Genomic DNA, 23,166 nt, shown 5'->3' with positions numbered 1-23,166 from the left:
ATTGCTCGCGGGCAAAAATATTTGATGGATCATAAAAAGCAACATGCACCCCTAGATAGCACTTTACTTCTCTCTTCCGCAATTTACATCACAATACAGCGCTATGAAAACCTTTGCGTCGTTTAAAGAAAATACAGCATTTTCCAGCGCAGTCATGACTCGTCTGACGTGAAGATACAGAGATGGCGAGTTGATTGAGGCTTTAAGTTTCAAACTCTTAAAGGCGAGATATGTTTTTGAAACAAAATCATTGACGAACATCACTATTAATTCTGATTAATGTAAATTCGATTTACGTTTACTTTAGATAATAAATTTTACTCCCATTTTGCCAATCATACAAAGAAATCAATACACTGAACAATACCTTTAACAAGACACAGCTACACAGTTGTAAATCTCCATCCTCATCCTCAGTAGAACTATGCTATCACAAAGGTGGAATAATCGCGGAAGAATAACCGCGCTTAAGACCTTCCTATATACCAAGGAATTCGTGCTACTGGATTCGACATGTGCCAGTAACCTACTTTGACATTTAACGTGACGTTCAGCTAAGATCAGCAAACTGTTTCTTTTTTTCTTCATTTTAAACGATTCCAATCCTAATAGTGGTATCATATTTGCATAAGAAAGCTAATGTCAAGTTGAGACTTTGCATTAATTTTTTTTGATGAAATGAAACACAACAAACCAGAGATACCACGTACTTAAAACACTAACCGTTTAAACACTTTCTTCCACATGACGCTCTTAACGGGCTCAACGAGCCGCCAAAATTCTCTTAAAATCCGTTTTCGTTCGTGTGATAGCTTGACTTCTATTTTGATTTGACAGTTCAGTTCGACAGTTTGACTGTTAAACCTTAAATGAAGATTTGTAGACACCAGATAAATAGATTTATGAATTTGCTTAACGGCGAATGAACGCATTGAAATCAAAATTGATTTTCTTTAAGCTCAGCTCACTGAACTACAAGTCTGCTGTCAGATGATTAACGTGGACGCTATTTTAGTCCCTTAAATTTCTCATTTCTCAATGCGTCAGCAACTGAAATTATATTCATGAAACAGGGACGCATTTTGTGACACAAATCTTGGCAATGACTGGTGTAAGCCGCAAAGGTGCAACGGACGATTTCTGGTCATTCTGATTTTTCGGTCCTTGCTAACGTTGTACTTGTGGTCATAAGCATGATCGTAAGCAGACCCTTGCAAACGTTTCACCAAAAATACAGAGACCCGAAGATTTTCGCTTAAACAAACAACATTGGAGTAATATCAAGGTAAGAAAAAAAAAATTTTTTATTTTAATGAAGCCTTTTGAATTGTCTGAAACACACTTGTAAGTGCAATGACAGCTGAATGTTCCTAATAAAGACGAAATAACCTTGGCTTTGCTCTCTAAAATAATGACTAAATATTTAGAAAGCAATTATTGTATGATGTGGGTGATCAGTTCTGTAATGTTTACCCTGAAACGGCATTTAAAAAATTGAAAACCATTTCTAGCTTCCGCACAGAACTCACGTTATGCTTCTTCTGTTGTTTCGCTGCTCGTCTGTCTTCGTCCTTTAAAATGATAAGTTTGTTTGGGACATTAGGATTAGTGTTTTTTTAGCAAAATAACTGGCCCAGCTGTGACTGCTCTATTTACCGGACCAGGTAGGAGTTCGCATCAGTTGATCTTTTTTTTTTTTTTTTCCCAGTTTAACACAGAGAACTCTTACACAATAACCTTTAGCACCTTTTCTCTCTCAAAGTTCAGAGTCCTCTTACTTCATAACTTTTTCATTCAGTGCGATGGTGTTGTAGTCTTCACGGCTTACTGTTATGAAAAATTCCTAAACTACACAGCATTGAATCGTTGTTGTTAAGTACTTCTTATAACTGTGTGCTGAATATAATATCCGCCTGTCAAAACAACATTTCCATTTACTATGAAGCAAAACTAACGACGTACATCTAAAAAGTTATGCTTTGATTCTTTTTTATCCCTTAGTATTGATCAAAGGGAAAAAAGTTTTTAAGGAGAGTTCGGTGTATTGTATTTCAACAATGAAGTGATTGAACGAATAATTATGGAAGATTTTATGATGACCACCCGTGTGGACAGCATACATCACTCCTGCACCGCTCAAGCTATTATCTGTCTCTTCTAGGCGAAGACAGGCAAAACAAAAGATCCATCAAACTGACCACACGGAGAGAAAAAAGTCTTCCTTTTTTTTTTACAATTCCTGCTTCTTGTTCTTACGCCTTACCCCTTATGTAGATCAGTTTTTGAACGAAATATTTTTAAAATTATCTTAGTTAAAGGTACTAAATTTGTAAAATTTATTAACTTGTTTTAATTGTCAATGTTGGAACAGTGCGGCACATGAAAGAAGCAGTGTGTATTTTGAATCACAAAGCCATAATTTCTTCATACTATACACTTCCGGTTTTCCGTGTCATGTACTTCAAGCTTGCAAAGAATCTTTGGCTTGGGTTTTTTCCATGACAAAATAACTCTAAAAATTAGGCAACAACACTGTCGGCAAGTTTACAGTTCAGATCATTTTCTCGGCGAGACTTGCGTTCGATAATGTTCCTGTTGAGTTCATTTAGACGTTATTAATCTTACTGAGTTCCTTTGAAACATTCCCATAACGGACTGAGGTGGCAAGGTCGTAAGAAGGTTGCTGACATCGCTTCCGTTTCCCCAACAGAGTGAGAGGTGTCACAGGTTTGTGTGACTTTTTTGTGTACTGACTAAATATTCTTATTTTGAGCTTCTTAGTTGTTGTTTCACTTATGCTAATTCTCTTTGATTTCTGGCCATGAAGGCGCTGAATTACAACTGCCGAGGATTTCTAACTCTTACCTGAATCTGGCGCTAGTGTGAAATGGCGCCTCGAGTTACTTGTAATCTGGGCTTAAAACTTACACTCACAGTTGACGCAGGAATAATAAACCGGTATCTATCAACGAAAACAACAAATTATTCAAAAGTGTTTCAAGGAAAGTTCCAGGGATATCTTTAATTTTGTGTTTGGTGATGAGCAAAGCACTTTCACTCTATTTACGAAATTGAAAGTGCTTCGATCAGCGCCAGTCACCAAGTCAACTATAAATGTTTTCTTCGTTATTTTTATTTTAGGCCCCTTTTAAGATAAAGGCGTGATCTGAAAGGATGATCACGTAGGCAGAACTTGCAATTGTGATTACAGTCTGGAAAACTGCGGGCATGATCACGTTAAGTCTCCTTCGCAGCCGTGCTGAGACTCGTCACGCAACGGGAAAGGAATCTAAATTAAGCAGCCGTTCGTAGGGAGGAGCGTTGCGTGACGAGTGTAAGTGACTAGATCACGCTATTATCTCTGCGAGTCGTGACCTTTGTTTTCCTAAAGCGATTGCCACGTACGAAAATTTGAATGGTTTGAATCTAATCTAAAATTTCTTTGCTAATGGAGATCTAGTCTACATTTCCATCAGTCTGTTCTAAACGGCGCAAAATTAGTCTTCAAACGCAGTGAAATAATTGTCCCTTAGCTACAACGCCAAATCAAAGTGCCGCTTGTTATATTTTAGTGAATATTTGAAAATAATAGTGGCTATGTTAGTATGTGGCAGTCTGTTGCTACATTAAGCGAGAAACAATAAAGTTCCATAAAAAAGGTGATAAAAATAAAAGTAAATATGAATTGAAAAGAGTTTCGTAAAATAAATACCTGCTTAAGAATTTTTTTTTGAACGAGTGTGTGTTCGATATCGGCTGACAGCGAAACCGCGTGAGAACTCATAGGAATAAAGGTGTTTCGTGACATGGGCCACGCATTGAGCGTGAGACTAACGCTAAAATTATTATTTTTCATGCATTTAAGGTTTCTGATTTGTACTGTTGATTTTGAGTTAGAAAGTGATTTCAGTTAAGTGCCTAGAAAATTATCTTTCTAGATGAAATTTTCTGTGTACATATTTTGAGTAAGAACTTCAAGCTTTGATTGGTTCAAACTTCTAGGATGTAATTTGAATTTGACTTGGGGCGGTAAATGATATGAATATCACGCAGTCACTGAATTGTGGACGTTGAAACAGCTGAGAATGAAATTGCTCAAAATACGGCACCACTCATAAAAATACTCAGGTACGTCACCGCTAGATAAAGAAAATCCAAAGAATCCTTTCAGGAAAAAAAACTGGTAAGGTTTCTGCTCATGTTGAAGCAGTGCGGCGCCACAAACCCTCCTGACTCTAAAGTCCTATAAATAATATGCAATCACAAAATGAGATTAAGATAAGTAACAGTTTATGTTCACGTTGCGCAAAAAATTTATATGTATTCCAAGAGGAATTTGTTTCAAATATATAATATTAGAAAGACTTACCTCGCATGTGTTATGCTACCAGTACTGATGAGAACATGTAAAAGCGAGATGTAATAATGCAGTGGACCTTAGAAGAACGCGAGAAGCGCTCGAGAAATATTGTATTTTTTTGTACATAAACAAGTGGTGTAGCCTCTTATTTCAATTTCAGCTGAAGCACTTCCGGCTTCATGCTTGCGCAGACTTATGGGCTACGGGACTTCCCCACTTTCATTTTCTCAACACGCTATTGAGATTGTTCCCTTTGATGACATTGCGTTTGAGTCTTTCTCGGCGCTTTCTCAGTCTTAGTAACTTTGTTTGAAACATTTTCATCACGGATTGAGGAAGCTAAGTCGTAAAACAGTCACGCGTGCCTTCCATTTCCGCGACAGAGGTAAGAACGCATGGTTGTATCAGATTTTTGAATACAAGGTAAATCACTTTTATCTCGAGTTTCTCGGATAACATTTTCTCCTTCAAGAATGTTCTTGATCTGTCCTAAGTTTCTCTGATATTCGGCAATGAAAGACGTTCCTGCAGTTAACTGACAAGGATTGCTAACTTTTACTTGATTTTGGCGTGCATCAATTGTGAGCCGCGTCTTGTAACCTCATAAGTTAGTTAAGCTTAGCTTACATGAACATGTTATTACTCTCGAATTTACAAAAATTCGCAGGCAATGTCTGGCAGTTACCTCGGAAAAAATAAATAATTTAGGAGAGTTAAAAGGAATATCCAAATTATCGATTTTATTCAGGGCAATCGCCGATGATCAAAACACTTTCAGTTTCGTTTGCGAAAAGTGCGCGAGAAATATTGAATTTTCATGTATATAAACACGTTCTGTTTATTTACATAAAGGCTTTCAATTTCAGCTGAAGCACTTCCGGCTTCAAGCCTGCACAGACTTATGGGCCACGGGACTTCCCCACTTTCATTTTCTCAGCGCGCTGTTGAGCTTCTTCGTTCTATGATATAGCGTGTGAGTCTTTCTTGGTATTTTCTCCACCATAGTGACTTTCTTTGAAACATTTCCGTGACGGACTGAGGAAGTAAGGTCGTAAAACACTCAAACGTGCCTTCCACTTCCGCGACAGAGGTAAGAAAACATGGTTGTATCAGATTTTTAAATACAAGGTGAATACTTTTCTTTGGAGTTTCTCAGTTAACATTTTCTCCTTCAAATGTTCTTAAGACGTTCCTGCCTTTAACTGACAAGGATTGCTAACTTTTACTTGATTCCGGCGTGTATCAATTGTAAGCCGCTTCTTGTAACCTCATAAGTTAGTTAAGCTGAGCTTACATGAATATGTTACTACTCTCGAATTTACCAAAATTCACAGGCAATACCTAGCAGTTACCTCGGAAAAAATAAATAATTCAGGAGAGTTAAAAGGAATATCCAAATTATCGATTTTATTCAGGGCAATCGCCGATGATCGAAACACTTTCAGTTTCGTTTGCGTGTCATGTGCTTGTGGAGGAAGCACACGGAAGTGTTTTGCATTAGCTTTCATGTCGGGGTTATGTATTACCTTAAATTGCTCCAGTATTTGCGATGTATTTGATCAAAAAACGATAAATATTTCCAGGGTATTTGATGTATTTATGTTTATTACTTTATTGCTTGAAAGTAATTTTTTCTTTCTGATAGACTACTTAGATTCTTTACCCAAACTGTACTGTTATACTATACGTAATTTTCGTTGTTACCCTTATCGATTTTATGGCTACCCTTTTGGCTGTGAGTGTGATAATTCGCGAGATGCATAAAGCACATACTGCTCAGAACTCTTTGGATATGAATACTATAAACACACTATGGCAATTTATGGCACCACCACTTTTAGAATTTATTTAAAGAGATTCTTTAAGTTTGGTAAAAGCTTTTCGACGATGATAGGAATATCCTTCGTAAGCAATTTTCTTTGGAGTGAGGAAGGAAAGGAAAATCACTGGGTGCCCACTCTTGTCCCCGGAGCTACTCGTTGTCTCTCATTTCGAACAAGAAGAATGCTTGTTGATTGCGTTTCTGAGACTCACCTCTCATGTTTAGTGTGTAGAGTGCTAAGGAAACTTGTAAACATGAGAAGTAATCACATAAAGTATTGCTGATCGGATCGTGTGAAACACTTGTTAGAAAAAAAAAAAGCAGTTGGATAACGAATAACTTATCAGACTGTTTGTTATGTAGCATTGCTTTGTATTTTCACCTGTTTTTTGTGTTGTGACGAGCCCGTAGGGTGAATCAAAATACGGCAGAATTCATAAAAATACTCAGGTACGTCACCGTTAGATAAAGAAAATCCAAAGAATCCTTTATGGAAAAAAACTGGAAACGTTTCTCCTGAAGCAGTGCGGCGCCACAAACCCTCCGGGCTCTAAAGTCATTTTAAAAAAATGCAATCACAAAATGAGATTAAGATTTAAATACAGTTTCTGTTCACGCTGCAGCAAAATGTATATGAATATATTTCTATCTCTAACATTAGAAAAGACTTACCTCTAATATGATATGCTAACAGTGCTAATGAGAACATATAAAAGTGAGATGTAATAATGTAGTGGACCTTAGAAGAACGCGAGAAGCGCGCGAGAACTATTAAATTTTCATGTATATAAACACGTTGTGTTTATTTACATAAAGGCTTTCAATTTCAGCTGAAGCACTTCCGGCTTCAAGCCTGCACAGACTTATGGGCCACGGGACTTCCCCACTTTCATTTTCTCAGCGCGTTGTTGAGCTTCTTCGTTCTATGATATAGCGTTTGAGTCTTTCTTGGTATTTTCTCCACCATAGTGACTTTCTTTGAAACATTTCCGTGACGGACTGAGGAAGCAAGGTCGTAAAACAGTTAAACGTGCCTTTCATTTCCGCGACAGAGGTAAGAAAACATGGTTGAGTCAGATTTTTGAATACAAGGTAAATACTTTTATTTCGAATTTCTCAGGTAACATTTTCTCCTATAAATGTTCTTAATCTGTCCTAATTTTCTCTGATATCCGGCGATGAAAGACGTTCCTGTAGTAAACTGACGAGGATTACTTACTTTTACTTGATTCTGGAGTGTATTAATTGTACTGCTGCTTCTTTTAATCTCATAAGCTAATTAAGGTGAGTATAGCTTACATGAACATGTTAGTGCTGTCGAATTCACAAAAATTCGCAGGCAATACCTGGCATTTACCTCGGAAAAACAAGTTATTCAGCAGAGTTAAAAGAAATATCCAAATTATCGATTTTATTCAGTGCAAGCACCGATGATCAAAACACTTTCAATTTCGTTTGCGTGTCATGTGCTTGTGGAGCATAGACACGAAAGTGTTTGGCACTAGCTTTCATGTCGGGATTATGTATTAACTTAAATTGCTCCCATATGTGCAATGCATTTGACCAAGAAACGATAAACATTTTCAGCGTATTTGATGTGTTTATGTTTATTATTATATGTGACCTCTCACGCGAAAACGTTCCTTACGGTATCCGTTCGAACGGTCGAACGCACAGTATGTGAACGTATGACAAACGGATAGAGAAACCGTTTAAAACGGATGCCGTGAACGGCTGAACGGCTTCAGAAAAATTTCGAACGGTTAAAGTCGAACGGCTGAACGGTTAAAGGAAAATTTCGAACGGTTGAAGTCGAACGGTTGAACGGCTACAGGAAAATTTCGAACGGTTGAAGTCGAACGGCTGAACGGCTTCAGAAAAGTTTCGAACGGTTGAAGTCGAACGGCTGAACGGCCGAAGGAAAATTTCGACCGGCTGAACGGCTGAAGTATTCAACGGATAAGGTCAAAGTAAACGGTTGAACGGCCGATCAAAAACATTCGAACGAAATGACAGTAATTTAGATAAACGCGACACGCGCCGCTTAGATCTGAAAACTGATAGAAAACCTAGAATAGGTTGAAAATAATATGTCTTTTGAGAGTAAAGCAAATTCGTTTTCGCGGGGGAGAAACAAAAGCCGGTAATTGTCTGCGTTCTCTTTTAAAATAATTGTCATGCAACCATTTCCAGAATTCGTAATGTAACGCCATTAATTGACTTTGAAAACATCTCGTTTCCGAACACAGGCGACGCTTTCCCCACCATGTATCTTCGGAACTAACAGGCACAATTTATAGTGATAATTTTTACGATGTGCCGAGTAATTTTCGCTACCTTGAGTGCAAGCAATTTTTTTAAGTTAACAAAGAAGCGGGTGCCATTATTTTTGTCCGCTGCGTTGATGTGAGTGTGTACAGTCAAATCCAGTTGTTTTTCGATGATTATTCGAGTTGGTGCGATCCCGGTTGTTTGCTCTTGCCGGAAATAAAACAACGCATTCGAAGGACGCCTATTCTGTTTGCACAACAGTCTGAGACACATGATTACTGATCTCAAGTATAAGCAAGTGATAGCACAACTGATAAAAAGCGCGCTAGACTAGATCGAGTGACAATTTGTCGCTACTCTAGTCATTTTATACACTTTCATAGCGTGCGGCGGATCGAAATTCTACAGTTTTTATTGGACAAACGGAGAGTAATTGTTTTCAACTTAGCATATGAATAACACACACGCTTTGTGTTTGCATTGGTAATGAGTGGATTGACATCTTGCCGACGGTACGGTGTATTCCCTCAGGAGATTCCATTTTGATTTCAATCAAAAGCGCTTGATATTTGCATACTGTCAAACGTCAAAACATTTTCGGTAAACTAGTTGAATAAACTTGATCTTGAATAACAAATGTGTATCGATAATCGAATGTTACGTAACTAAAGATGATGGAGGAGTAGAAAAAGAACCGTGACTATTCATGAAGGCATTTGTAAACAATGCTTATATTTACAAAGGTCGTGTTAAATGTTGTTACTGTTATTCTCCCACGCGATAGTACTGTTGGTTTGGTAAGCATGCTCTAAACAAAGCAGAGTTTAATTCCTTGCAGAGGGGAAACACGCTATATTAGGAACCTTCAAGTGTTTATCAAACTAACTTTAGTCTGTCCGATGTACTCTTGACTGATCGCAGTGCGAAGACTATTAACTTTGACAGGATCACGGCTCGAAACATCCCTTCCAAGGAATTGTAAGCTACGGTTTCAAAACATATCGCCAGCCGTTCGCCACGAACATCCAGTTCGAACGGCTCACAACTTTTTTGAAACGTATAGCTCCAGCCGTTCGAACGGCTCCCAATTTTTTTTGAACGGATAGCTCAAGCCGTTCGAACGGCTCCCAATTTTTTTTGGAACGAATTACCCTTGCGAAATGGCTTTTGGAATTCCTAGGAATTCCTAGGAATAAAGGTGTGAATTTTCACGGTAAATTCGGACTGGGAATTCCTAGGAATTCTTAGGAATTCCCAACCATAACAACTCTGGTTCTAAAAACCTAGAAATTCCTAGAAATTCTCAGAAATTCCCAGAAATTCCCAGAAATTCCCAGAAATTCCAAGTTTATAGCCAACAGGACTTGGAATTCCTAGGAATTCCTAGGAATTCCAACTCAGAGAACCAATGACTTTCCCTGAAAAGCTGTAAATCTAAAAAATTCCTAGGAATTTTTGGGAATTTTTAGGAATGTTTAAGAATTACTGGGAATTTTAAGCAAAAATATGAGGCTAATGATATAAAATAGATACTTTAAATTAAAAAAACCCAGCTAAAATTCAAGTATTCAATGAAATTTATTTAGAAGCTTAATTAAGGCTTACATGTAAAATATTTTTGATTAATTATTAACATCAATGTGTGGTAATATTAGATGGAATTCGATTTATTTTTCTTTTCTTGAAAACTTCATACGGATTAATCCTCAATTACAGCTATTCATATAAAGTAGTTCTAATCAATCATTAAATTTGGTTTGACACAAATTGTGAATAAAATCTGTTGATTCTTTTCCATAAAAAACAATATCTTAAGTTATATTTGAAAACCAAGCACTCTTGGGAGTGAAGGGGCTAATTACAGACAAATAAAATTGATTTTTTTATTAAAATCTTGTTGTAACTGTAACAATAAATTAGAATGAAGTTATCCTAAACTGCAAACTTAGCTGCTGTTTGTACTGTTTGTATTTTTTTTCCTGGGCTCACAATGAGTTGGCCTTGAATGAGGTTGTCAACAAGAACCTTGACCATTTTGTATCTGGATTCCTTGACATCTGAATTTGAAAAAAAATAATATATTAAAATATGTATATTTAAAGCTCAGACCAGGCTTTTAAGATGGCTATGAGGAAAAGCATAGGCTTAAGAAACTGCGGCATGCAAGTGACCGATTCGATTCTCAGAATTAGTCTAGTTTCAGTTGCGCCGAGCGTTATGTAAGCTTAATTCAACCCGCTACATCTATTCTTTTATAAGATTTTGATCACGTAACGAATATCGCAAATTTTTACTCACCACAAACTTTCAAAATCGTAGCTTTACAGATGGCCACTCGACCCTTGTTTGTACCAGTCAATATGTCAACTGTTGTCCCTTCTTTTAGCTCCACGGCGCCAACGACTTTCTTTTCTTTTACAACACTCACGCTATTCTCGTTTTCCCATTGAACCTCAATAAAAGCTATCTTTAGAAATGTTATATTAAGCAAAACAGTTGAGAAAAGCGATCAACCGATGAAAAGTACATTCAAAGATGAGCGCCAAATGGAGTCTTCTTTGTTTCCGATCACGGGCATGATCACGTGGATCTTTTAGGACTTGTCATTGGCTAGCAAAGTGAATCCGCTGGCTTGCCGATTGCAGTGTTAAGAGAAGCGCTCAACTTTATTCTGACTAATCTCCGACCGGTTCCCTGCCTTTAGAAGATGGATAGCTTGGTGATATAAATAAAGATGTGAGCTCACTCTATGTAGAAATAATCGACAAGAATCGATCGTATTACAAATGCACGATTTGTGGCCGAAAGTTGTCGAGGAAACAAAGACTCGAAACTCACTTGAGTTGTGTTAATGGCAAAGGTGAGAAATAACACAAGCCAATCACAGTTTTGAATGCGACTACAAATCGTCTTTTACCCTCATGTTTATAAAAGAAGGATACCACATTCGGAAGTATAAGAGATACATAGATGATCCCAGTGTACCAGTACCTAAATCTACAAAGCTTGACCGTAGCAAGCGTTCAGCAACACGTTCCAACACCGCCATCTCGATTCCTCAGTCAGTCGTTTTCACTGAACTTAAAGCAGTATTGACAACAGAGTAGAGTGCGTCTTACAAAGGAGAAACATTTGTACAAGAGACAGAAGTAGCTATATGCGATTACAGAGGTGTGTTGGAACTCTGGTCCACAAATAGTTATGCGCTCCCCGAAGTACAAAACAATTTTGTTGATAGCTGACAGACAGAGAAGAACAACAAGTAAACTTAAGAGCTGTTATTATTGGAGTGTGACAAGCACTTTTCATTTTTATATAAAGAAGGACTTGTAATTTGCACCAAAAATAAAAAGATGTAATATTTTTTGGGAGATCCAGTGATTGTGACATTTAAGAAATTAAGTTATGAAAGGAAACTTGGTTGGTACTTCTCACTACTAACAAGTCTTGTTGACAAATATTTTCAGATCAGAGTTTCAAATAAAGTAAATTCCTAGGAATTCCCAGAAATTCCCAGAAAACTGGGAATTCAGTTTGCAAGGGTCATTTGCATAATTGGGAATTTTTGGGAATTCCTAGGAATTCCCAGAAAACTGGGAATTCAGTTCGCAAGGGTAGCTCCAGCCGTTCGAACGCCGCTCCCAATTTTTTTTGAACGGATAGCTCAAGCCGTTCGAACGGCTCCCAATCTATTTGGAACGGATAGCTCCAGCCGTTCGAACGGCTCCTTATTGTTTTTGAACGGATAGCTCAAGCCGTTCGAACGGCATCCCATCCCGTTCGAACGGCTGACGAACGGCTGATGAACGGCTTACGAACGGCTATCCGTTTCAAAACGGCAAACCGTAAGGAACGTTTTCGCGTGAGAGGTCACATATAGTTTGAATGAAGTATTTTCTTTTTTTCGATAGACTGCTTAGATTCTCCTTCCAAACTGTACTGTTATACTGATTTCCTTGATAAATATTGAGATAAGTTAATTTTTCTTCAGCTAGTGATTTATTTTAAGCGTCCTTTATATTGATTGCACTCGATCGAGTTTTGGGAATCCAATTCATCAAGTGGTAATGATATATTGGTATCCGAGTAAAGTTTTACCCTTTGTTATCTGCTAATCAATATATGATCAGTCAATAATCACATCAACTGACTGTTTCCAATACAATTTTTTTTTTATCAAAACTGGTTTAGTTGTGCATGTGGCTGCTCACATCTAATTATGTGTTTAGTGATAATTTACGTTATTACATGGCAAGGTAGTCTTGAGGTAAATTTGAGAGTTCTGATTGGTTCCAACTTAATCAGGATTTTGTTACATAGACCATCATTGCACCAGACAATCATGAAACATGTATTTTTTAACTCGAAAGCCAGAAAATTAAAAGTAAACTAGTTTAGTTCAAGTAACATTAGTGCATGACTATTACCTTGTTTCTTAAGCCATACTTGGGAATATTGGCACTATGCCATTCCTATACCAACACAACCTTGGGTCAATATTCCCCAGTAAACCCTCACAAACTATCTATAATTTAAGAAGTGTGGACCTCTTGGGAATTTCTGGAAATTGAATTTGAGGAAATTTGAATACCCTGAGGTCCACATAAATTCTAAGAAATTCTCAATACCCTGAATGTGAAGGTTTTAAGAAAAGGAGTAATTTCAGAGGCTTAAAACTTTGGCTCAATAAAAGGTATGCTATACAAAACCTACCAAGAGATATACATACATGTATATGTTTATAACTTAAAGATCATGAAATTTATTATTCAAACTAAGTTTTAGTAAATCTTTACATTAATGTGGATTTTCTCATGAACCAGCAGTCAGTTATGTTAAATGGAAATTGCCAATTCATCCAATGTACTCATATCACAGATTTGCTTTCTAACCTCAAAGGACTCTTGGATTCCATGATCAAAAAATATTTTTATTGTGATGCAAATTAATGTCTCATGTTCACTGATGTGCCAAAATCATCAAACATTCATTGGCTGTTCCTTGGTACACAACTTCCACAATAATTAACAATAATTACATTGTTATCTACACTTAAAGAACTTTGTTAGTTATGAACATAAGTTACTTCCTAACCTACATTACTGGATGCCTTTGTTAGAAAACCTTGGAACAGTCAAGCTCAGTTGCCTCAAACACTGTCAGAGACTTTTTGTTGACAATATTTTTAGTAGAAATTTCATGCCTTAGACAAACAAATTCAACACCTAATTAATCTTTCTTTTTTCATGATTGTTGTTGCTGTTTTTTTTCATTTTTTTGCTCTGTTTTCGTGACTTATTGCTGTAATTTGTTTTGCTGTTTTTATTCTTACAAAACATTTTTGTAAGAGTTCCGATACTTGTGGATCATCCACACACTTTGCAAACATTTGGCATGCAGACAAGACAGAGGTAGTCAATGTTCCCTTTGAGAAAAAACACCTTTTAAATGACGTCTTCAATTTACTTTATTTGAAACTCTGATCTGAAAATATTTGTCAACAAGACTTGTTAGTAGTGAGAAGTACCAACCAAATTTCCGAAAGGCTTTCATAACTTAATTTCTTAAATGTCCCAATCACTGGATCTCCCAAAAAATATTACATCTTTTTATTTTTGGCACAAAATACAAGCCCTTCTTTATATAAAAATGAAAAGTTCAAGTCACACTTCAATAATAACAGCTCTAAAGTTTACTTGTTGTTCTTCTCTGTCTGTCAGCTATCAACAAAATTGTTTTATACTTTGGACAGTGCATAACTATTTGTGAACCAAGCATGAAGAGAGTAAAGCTTATAGCGTTCTTGGTAAATTGGGTGAACATTAACAACTGTCCATTGCAAGTTCATATAATTTGTAACAGCAGCAGTTTAAATCATTAATTTTTTATTTTCAATAGACTGCTTAGATTCCCCTTCCAAACTGTACTGTTATACTGATTTCCTTGTTAAATATTGAAACAAGTTGATTTTTCTTCAAATGTCAGTTAGTGATTTATTGCAAGCGTCCTTTCAATTCGAATTTTAGGAATCAAATTCATCAACTGGCAATGATAGATTGGTATCTGAGTAAAGTTTTACCTTTTGTCATCTGCTAATCATCATATGATCAACCAGTAATCATATCAACTAAATATTTTTGATCAATTTTATTTAAATCAAAACAGGTTTAGTTCTGCATGTGACTGCATGCATCCAAGTATGTGTTTGGTGATAATTTATGTTATAACATGGCATGGTAGTCTCAAGGTAAATTTGAGAGTTCTGATTGGTTCCTACTTGGACAGGATTTTGCCACATGGACCTTCATTACACAATACAAACAATCATAAAACATGTATTTTTTTTACTTGGAAACCAGAAATTCAAAATAAACTAGTTTTAGTCCAAGTGACATCAGTGCATGACTATTACCTTGCTTTCTTTTGCGATACTTGGCACTTGGTCATTTCTTTGCTACCACAACCTTGGGCCAATATTCACAAGTAAAACCCTTGTACTCAACTAGTTAGTAAGAAGTTAGTACTGCCTTTTGAAAAAATTATCTATCCTGTACATGTACCTCAGGCTATTTTAAATTCCAGAGCAATTAATTTCCTTGTTACTCTACATTTATTGAAAATTTTTGTACAAAGGACAGCCAGCAAGGATTATATGATATTTGAAAAACAACCTTTCTTGATTATCAAGAGAATTAAAGTTAGCATTAGAGACAAATCCATTTTGTGCACAAAACAATAGAACCATGAGGCAATTACAATAACATTACTTTATATACATTAACACTGGTAAACCACAAATGTCAGCACCAGTACCATATTGAAATCCATTTCAACAGACATCAGCACACTTTAGTGTATATAATTCACTGTTTTTACTGCAATACTAGTACCAATCTATATGAATATGGGTGTCAGTTCAACTACAGGAAATTGAATAAAAGATGTACATCTTTAATAAGTTTTGATCTGTTATGCTATTCCAAAATCAAGTGAGAGAATTTTACTTTCAAATTGGTTTTTACTTTGGTTTTCTAAAATCTGTTTCTTGCGAGAAAGGATTCAACATAAACTCTCCCCTCTTGTGAAGACATGGTGACTTTATGATTAGTAAGTTGGACTCAGCATTAAGAGGTCTGCATTTGTAGCCTGGCCTGTGCTGGACTCAGGGTCAAGAGGTCTGCATTTAACCTGGCTGGGTCTATATGTTTTATTCTTGTGCAAGTGGACTGGTATCATGTCTAGGGAGGAATAGTATAATACCTGGTTGTTTCATGTGAGGAAACCAGGATTATAAGCTGAGGGCCTGGATGGGCCACTGCTTAAATACAGACTTTACTGAACTACCTACGGCTTCTGGTTTAATTAATTTAAAATGCTGCTGTTACAAATCATATGAACTTGCAACACACAGATGATGATTTTTGCTCAATTTATCTCAGTCAATTAGGACGGTCTTTTGTAAATCTTGAAATTTATTATAATGAAAAGTGAATTACTTGTTTATTAAGTATTTATATATTTCCTTCTTTTGCTGCTTTAAGTATGCCAGTAATATCAGGTGGCTTGTGATTTTGTGTCTATGTATCCCTCCAATTCTCAGAAGGGAAAACATATTTATTTTACAACTGGGTAATATGTTGAGCTGATGTTTATTACCATTTGCAACCATCTTCTTTTCAGGCCAGGATAACTTAAAACAGCAACTTTTTGTAAGAAACATCTTCTTACAGTTGCTATGGCTACAGGAAGAGATCCAATTAAAGTTCCATGTGAAAATGAAGACTTACCTGACAAAGAAAATGCACCAGATTTTGGTGAGGACAATTTACAAGGTGAGCTAGGTTCAACTTCGGCGTCAGTAATTGCTAGAACTTTTTCTATTCCACCAGTTTCAAGAAAGAAAAAAAAAAGATTCAAAGATGTAAGCAGATGTAGAGAATGATATATACAGTGTGTGACCACTTTAAAGGATATTTGGCCAGTCATGATTCTCTTCTATGATTGAAACAGTTCAAAGCAAATACACAAAGTTAAAATACGTTAAGACTTTATTTTATCATCATAGAACATCCACTGTGTAAGTTTGTATTATATAAGTACCATCATCATCATCATCTCTCCATTATAATTGCAACTATCAATTTAAAAGCTTCAACATCCCTTCCCTTCTCCTTGAGGAATTGGAACCCATGTGATCATCATCCAAGCCAAAGGGGGAGGGGGGGATTGAACCTTACCTGACTGGCTTGGGGAATTTGAACCAGAATTGTCCAGACTTTTCAGTAGAATGCATTTGTTATGCATATCATTGAATATGCAGGTGTTTAAGGTAGATAGTGCACTTTCGCCAACAAATGGCTCAGAAGAAAAGTCTACAAGGTCTAGGTTTTAAAACTTGGTTGGTGTGTTGAAAGTCACAGTTGCTAATTATGTTGCTTTTCACATAAAAATGTGGTAGGGCATTTGCACACATATTTTTTCCAGGTTGGGGGGGAGGGGGGCAGGGCGAGAGAGAGAGAGAGAGAGAGAGAGGGGGGGGAATTTGAGTAAACCAATCTCCAAAAGTTCAAATTGCTTCAAATTGAGTGACATTTAATTCTCATCATTATTAATTGCCACTATTGTCACCCACATCAGAATCATCATAACTATTGATCTCATCTTCGTTATCATTATATTCTTACCGTTTATATCATCACTATTTGTCTATAAGTAATGTTGCTTCTGGTTTTTATGATTACAACATTTGGATCTTATTGACTCGTTTACTGTTTAAATGTAACTAAAGCAGCAAACTCTAACTTACACTTATGATTATGCTGCCTCTCTCTGATTATCAGGGAGTCTCACAGACAGAATGAGACTCTGGGTCTTCCATGAGTCATCAAACCTTAAAGATAATATAGGATTTGGGTCAGTTCCTCACAGAAACACAACATTTGAACTCCAGATTTCCCATATCCAATATTATGGTTATCAGGGCTCTTAATTATTTTCATTCTCTTTATTGTGCTTAGATTGTTTCAAAGTAGGGATTACACTTTCTCCTAAACAACAACCACAACAGCAACTGAGTCTAATTGGTTGAGCTTTTAACCAAAAAAAGTCTCTTATGACACTTGCGAAATGGATTTTGGAATTCCTATGAATTCCTAGGTGTAAAAGGTGTGAATTTTCACAGTAAATTCACACTGGGAATTCCTAGTAATTCCTAGGAATTCCCAACCGTAACAACTCTGGTTCTAAAAACCTAGAAATTCCAAGTTAATAGCCAACAGGAGTTGGAATTCCTAGGAATTCCAACTCAGAGCACCAATGACTTTCCCTGTAAGGCTGTAAATCTAAAAACTTGCAAAAAATTCCTTGGAATTTTCATGAATTTCTAAGAATGTTTAAGTACTGGGAATTTTAAGCAAAAAGTTGAGACAACTTACATGAAATGAATACTAAAAATTCAAAAATTCAAAAATTCCAACTGAAGATTCAAGTATTCAATGAAATGTATTCACATGCTTAACTCAGGTTTACATGTAAAATATTTCTGTTATATATTAACATCAACAAGTGGTAATATTAGGATGGAATTCGATTTCTCTTTCTTTTTTTGAAAACTTCATTAGAATTATCCTCAATTACAGCTATTCATATAAAATATTCCTAATCAATCATTAAATTTGGTGTGGCACAAATTGTGAACAAAATCTGTTGATTCTTTTCCATGAAATACAATAACTTGAATTATATTTATTGTTACAAATACTATCAGTCAAAAAATGGTCTTTATATGAATCATTTAATTTTGGATGATGACACAAATGGTATTTTACCCTTTCGCTCCCAGTGTCAAGCTTTGAGCTGATTTTATGTGGTTGTAACTTCTTTGGATAAAGCTCTTGTGTGTGAACATTCAAATATAAGCTGTAAAGCAGCGCTTTCATGATTTACTGTTTGTCTACAAGAAGCCTGTCCATTTTGTATCTGGATTCCATGGCATCTGAATTTGAAAGAAAAAAAATAATAATAAAAATAGTTATTACTTACTATATTTACTATTATTAGCTAGTACTGAAGGAGGATTTTTCGCAAGAAATCGGGAATGTTTTTAATTCAAAGTATAATTCATTTGATTTTTATTCGTGGCATTTTAAAGAGTTTTGGTTTAATTTTAAAATTCACATGACTTTTCAACAAGGTGCTGTCAAACGCTTGTTGCAAAAAGCGAAAAATCGAGCAACTTCAAGGTCCGTGTGTCATTCGTCCATTCAATTTTTGTTTAAAATCAAAAATTGAAAATTGATGTCAATTTTTGATTTTTAAAAATTTGTTATCAGAAAATATACGAAAGTGCCAAATCGAAAAATTTGACTTTTTTTCCTTTTGGTATAATATTTGAACGTAACGCATATTTTTACTTTAATCCTGTCAACAATGAGGGGAAAAATCAAACTGAGCGGCAATTTTGCCTCTCCGACCATGTTGCAGTCTGTGGCGTGGCTTAGTTATTCTGTTTTCGGCGGAAGTCATAAATTTGAAAATTGAGAATTGCAATCAATTTTCAATTTTTTCTTTTTCGGACAAAGCATTCCAAATTGTTGACAGAACTACCCAGGAGGGAGGGGGAGGGGTCCATTCGCATGCTAATTTTTCTCCCAGCGCCCTCTCCCCAGGCAGGTCCGCTGGGAGAATTAATTTGCCCCTGCCCCTTCCCCTCCCACGCTACACTTTTCTGGAAAGGAGGAGGAAGCGGGAAATTCGTATTTACCGCGTGGTCACTTTGCGAACATGAACGACTTCAGTGCTAAGTACATAAAGGATCTTGTAATAACTCAGCGAAAAACACACTTCGAGGTGCGCTTATTGCTAAAAGAAAGATTTCCCGGCAGGAAAGGCCTTAGTTCGAGGTCAGTTAGGACGTTTTGCTCAGAGAATGGGATACATTTGCGCAACCGCCTGTCAAATGGTGAGCTTGAGCAGTGCACTCGTGACGTCGTTGCTCGGGTAGGTATAAGTTTATTAGACTTAAGTGCTTGTTGTTCACCATTTTCTTATTTTTCTACCTTCATTTCCTTGTTTGCATAACCTTCTATATGAGCACCCTTCAGGGTTTAAAAGTAATTTTTCAGCTTTTAGCGTGAATCTGTAGGCTTCTGTCATGGCTCATTTTTTCCCGGCTGTCAATTATAAATGAGCAATCAGCACATGGAGCATCAGCACATCATAAAAGGAAGGAAACATTGAATGCATACAAAACAGCATAAGAATTTTTATTTAGACCGACATGTTTCGTTGCGGTAATTTCCTTTCTAACAAAGCGTAGTGAACGGCTCAATTTTTTCGGTGTTTGTCTCGGCGTGAAATATACAAATTTGTCTTGTCAAACTGTCGCGCTTCTTCACTTACAGTCATGGGAAATCCGTGCTGTCAAGGAGCGATTTCAATTTGAACGCGTGAGAAGGCTTTACAACGATATTTAACAGGATTTGGCGGAAAATAAATCATAATTAAAGGTAGTACGTAAGTGCAGGAACATAAACACGGTAATGTGACAGCGTGTACACAAACTTGCATGTTTCACGCTTGAGCAAATAGGTAGAAAGCTGAATGCTGTAAACAAAAATACTCCCTGTACCACGCTTCAAATTTCGAAACTATATACTCGTTTACGTTTCCAAAAAGCTTTTCAAACATTTCTTGGCTGCGTTGTATGATCCTATATTGTCTGATATGAAATGTTCACCATAACATGACCGCGACTTTTACTTTTATTTTGATCCCTGTCCTTCTAAACGTGTTCAGAGTTCTAGATTTGATTCCCCAGTGGCGGATCCAGACCTCTTGAAAAATATAGGGGGCCAAAAATTTCACTTCTCCTTCGGGCCTCCGGTATTTTTCCCATTAGGAGGGGGGGGGAGATGTTCTCAAGGCCCCCTTTTACCGAGGATATCCACAGGATCCATGTTTTGCAATACATGTGGCCTTGCTAGATAAAAATTATAAGCTACCACCCAGTTGTGAACTCAGTTTAAAAACGACTTTCTTTAAAAGTGGCAACAATCGTTGTCAAGGGAGCTTAGATGTACAATTTAATAAACTCCCATCCTCTACATAACTCCTCTTTATTGTACTTTAAGTGTAGCAAGCCTCTCTCCCTTTGCAACACAGAATCAATAACCCACCTTAAGGAATTAAGAAATAAAGTAGTGCAAGGTATGAACTAGACTTGTGTGTTTATTCTTGTTGGTGGTAGCTTTTGTTGCTATAGAGCATGTTTTAGACTTTACAATTTGCCACATTATTGCCTTAGGTTGGACCAACATGGGTTATGAAAATGGTGAAGAGATATCTGAACAGCTGTGGTATCACTGCTGGTGAAAAGCGCATTGGAAGGGCATTATCAGTAGTGTCTCCTGTGTACCAAGCCCAGAGGAATTCCAGCACTGCCAGGCAAATGAATCCTTTCCCTTACCACGCTGATTATTTTGCTCACAAGTTGCACGTAGACCAAAATGAAAAATTGGGAATGTATGGATTGTATATAAGCTCACCTCGAAGTGTGTTTTTCGTTGAGTTATCACAAGGTCCTTTATGTACTTAGCACTGAAAAAAAAAGTGACCACGCGGTAAATACGAATTTCCCGCTTCCTCCTCCTTTCCAGAGAAGTGTAGCGTGGGAGGGGAACGGGCAGGGGCAAATTAATTCTCCCAGCGGACCTGCCTGGGGAGAGGGCGCTGGGGAAGAAATTAACGTGCGAATGGGTCTTTTATGAGTCTATTTCGAACAATATCCAGCCGGCCTGATCCTGTCCGACTGCTAAGTGCGGTTCGAAGGGGACATTTTCATTTCCGGTTTGCACCTGTAATACGGTTGAGTGGGCTGTAGCCCCACCAAGAACGATTTATTATTATCATTATTATTTATTTTAATCTTTGTATTAAAAAATTGACAAATTTTTCCCAGGATTGAAACGCGTTTCCGGTGATTTCAGAAGCTCTAGATTTTCAAATTTGCCGGGGGATCATACCCCAGGACACCCTGTCAGCAGTGTTTCTGTACTAAGAAAAGCGTACTAAGAAACAGACAAAAGGAGGCCCTCCCCGGAGGGGAGGCCCCAGACCCTCATAGATAAGTTGGTGCCAATGAGCTTACACTACGCGGGAACTACAATAGCTCCTCCGATCCAAAATATGCTCACGGCCCCCGTTTTATATCAACGTTCATATAAAACCCAATTTTTTGAAGCAGCCTTTTCCCATTTATCTTTTAAACTGTACTGCAATAGCAGCATCTAACAAGGTCTTCGAGCAGAACGATGTAAGATGCCTGATCTGATCAGCCCCAGGTGGTAATGCAAGATTGAAACTCTCGCAAAGGAGTTTTAAGATTGCAAGTTTGAGATTTTTGAGTGTGTTACTCTCGACCATGGAACAGATGTTGTACTGTTGGTAACGAATAGGATGAGTTACATTTAACTGCTCAAAAATAGACTCCTAAGCATTTGACAAATTAAATTCTTCCTCCATAGCAACCAGATCTTGCTCAGTTACAAATTGTGCGCAGGGGGCTGTCTGCTGTTTCACTTTTGCTGCCATTCTGGAAAAAAATGAAGCTACTTGTTAAGTAGTCAAAAACGGGGAGCGCTTGTTCTGTGTCTCTGAGTGACAAGCGCTCCCCGTTCAATCCCTTGCTCTTCTCATTTCTGTTGCAACAATTTCCTCGTCGACCTTCTTGCCACTTTCTTGTCCGATGGTAAACCTAGCAGTCAGGTACTCTCGTTGCTTTTCGTTAAACCGGTAAACTTTCTTTACTTGTTTTAAAGCGAAGCCTTCAGGCGGTGTTACATATCCAGTGCTAGGAGGACAGGTTTCAGGAGGTAGAGGAATAGTTGGCGCGGAACTTGAACCTCCCTCGAGCCTTGCAGCATATTTAACCTTCGCGTTATCAAGAAGTGTTTCCCTTTCAACCGTCTTTGTGCATGTCCCGAACGCGAGATGCTTTTCTAGAGAAGAGTGCCGTTGGAAACTATGCGTGCAGCCCTCTTTTGGACATGGAAACACTTGATCCCTAGTACAGTCTTTCAATTCGACAAAGTCAGCTACGTTTGGATTTTCAGAACTTGCACTACAAGCTCCACCAAGAAGAGAAGCAAAGTTACAGAATGGCATCGTTTTCTGTTTATGCTCTATGAAAAACCTTAAGGAAACGACCGTGATTGCATCCTAGAGAATTATCGCCCGGATTGCAACACGGTATAATTGCTTCCGTGACATATTTATGTCCTTCTTATCAGGTTTTATCAGAGAAGTGTGGCCATTTTTCCGAAAAAGATAAGAGTAAATAGCATTAAAATAGTTGGGCTGTTATCTTTAGGTGAAAAACTACACAGCAGAAGCTTGCGGTGTTGCGTCACTTTGTTTACTCACTTTTTCAAGATATCCAAGATATTTCAAAAGAAATATTATCGCAGTTGCAGAAAACGTAGCTATTCAACTAAGAACGATGTCGATAATAAAAACCTAGTTAACAAAAATGGTGAACTATACAGCAGCCCTTATCTATGGTTAGGTGTAGGTAGTTCTGTTGAAATAGCGAGTCAACAATAACAGAGTCTTCTGCATGCAATTTAAATTAACAGAAAATTTCGTATCTACATATCAATTTACAGCCCTCTTCAGCAATGTCTACGGATTTTTTACTCTATAATATCTTATCATT

General features: G+C 37.1%; 3 protein-coding genes across 3 annotated transcripts in view; 2 read left to right on the top strand and 1 right to left on the bottom strand.

Moving 5' to 3' along the window:
* The window catches only part of LOC131783675 (uncharacterized), a 205,270-nt gene that overhangs the window by 66,870 nt on the left and 115,234 nt on the right, over positions 1-23,166 (bottom strand). The window lies entirely within an intron of this gene.
* Positions 4,611-23,166, top strand: part of LOC136277912 (tetratricopeptide repeat protein 28-like) — a 30,285-nt gene continuing 11,729 nt past the window's right edge. The window contains exons 1-4 of the mRNA XM_066160790.1: positions 4,611-4,745; positions 5,227-5,450; positions 7,152-7,236; positions 16,134-16,285. Of these exons, the coding sequence (XP_066016887.1) occupies positions 16,189-16,285 (97 nt within the window). The 5' untranslated portion in view covers positions 4,611-4,745; positions 5,227-5,450; positions 7,152-7,236; positions 16,134-16,188. The remainder of the gene's footprint in view (positions 4,746-5,226; positions 5,451-7,151; positions 7,237-16,133; positions 16,286-23,166) is intronic.
* Positions 19,236-21,048, top strand: LOC136277802 (uncharacterized). Its single transcript, XM_066160503.1, has 2 exons — positions 19,236-19,451; positions 20,758-21,048. The coding sequence occupies exons 1-2, from the start codon at positions 19,236-19,238 to the stop codon at positions 21,046-21,048; spliced, it is 507 nt and encodes a 168-aa protein (XP_066016600.1).

Source organism: Pocillopora verrucosa, chromosome 13 (genome assembly GCF_036669915.1).
Source record: "Pocillopora verrucosa isolate sample1 chromosome 13, ASM3666991v2, whole genome shotgun sequence".
Classification (NCBI taxonomy): domain Eukaryota; kingdom Metazoa; phylum Cnidaria; class Anthozoa; order Scleractinia; family Pocilloporidae; genus Pocillopora; species Pocillopora verrucosa.
Note: the sequence above shows the minus strand (reverse complement) of the source record. Positions and strands in the feature narration are given on the sequence as shown.

Excerpts from the sequence above, each read along its gene's own strand:
- LOC136277802 (XM_066160503.1), top strand. The coding sequence starts at position 19,236 with ATGAACGACTTCAGTGCTAAGTACATAAAGGATCTTGTAATAACTCAG. Across the intron at positions 19,452-20,757 it reads CTCGTGACGTCGTTGCTCGG|GTTGGACCAACATGGGTTAT; the intron begins GTAGGTATAAGT and ends TTATTGCCTTAG.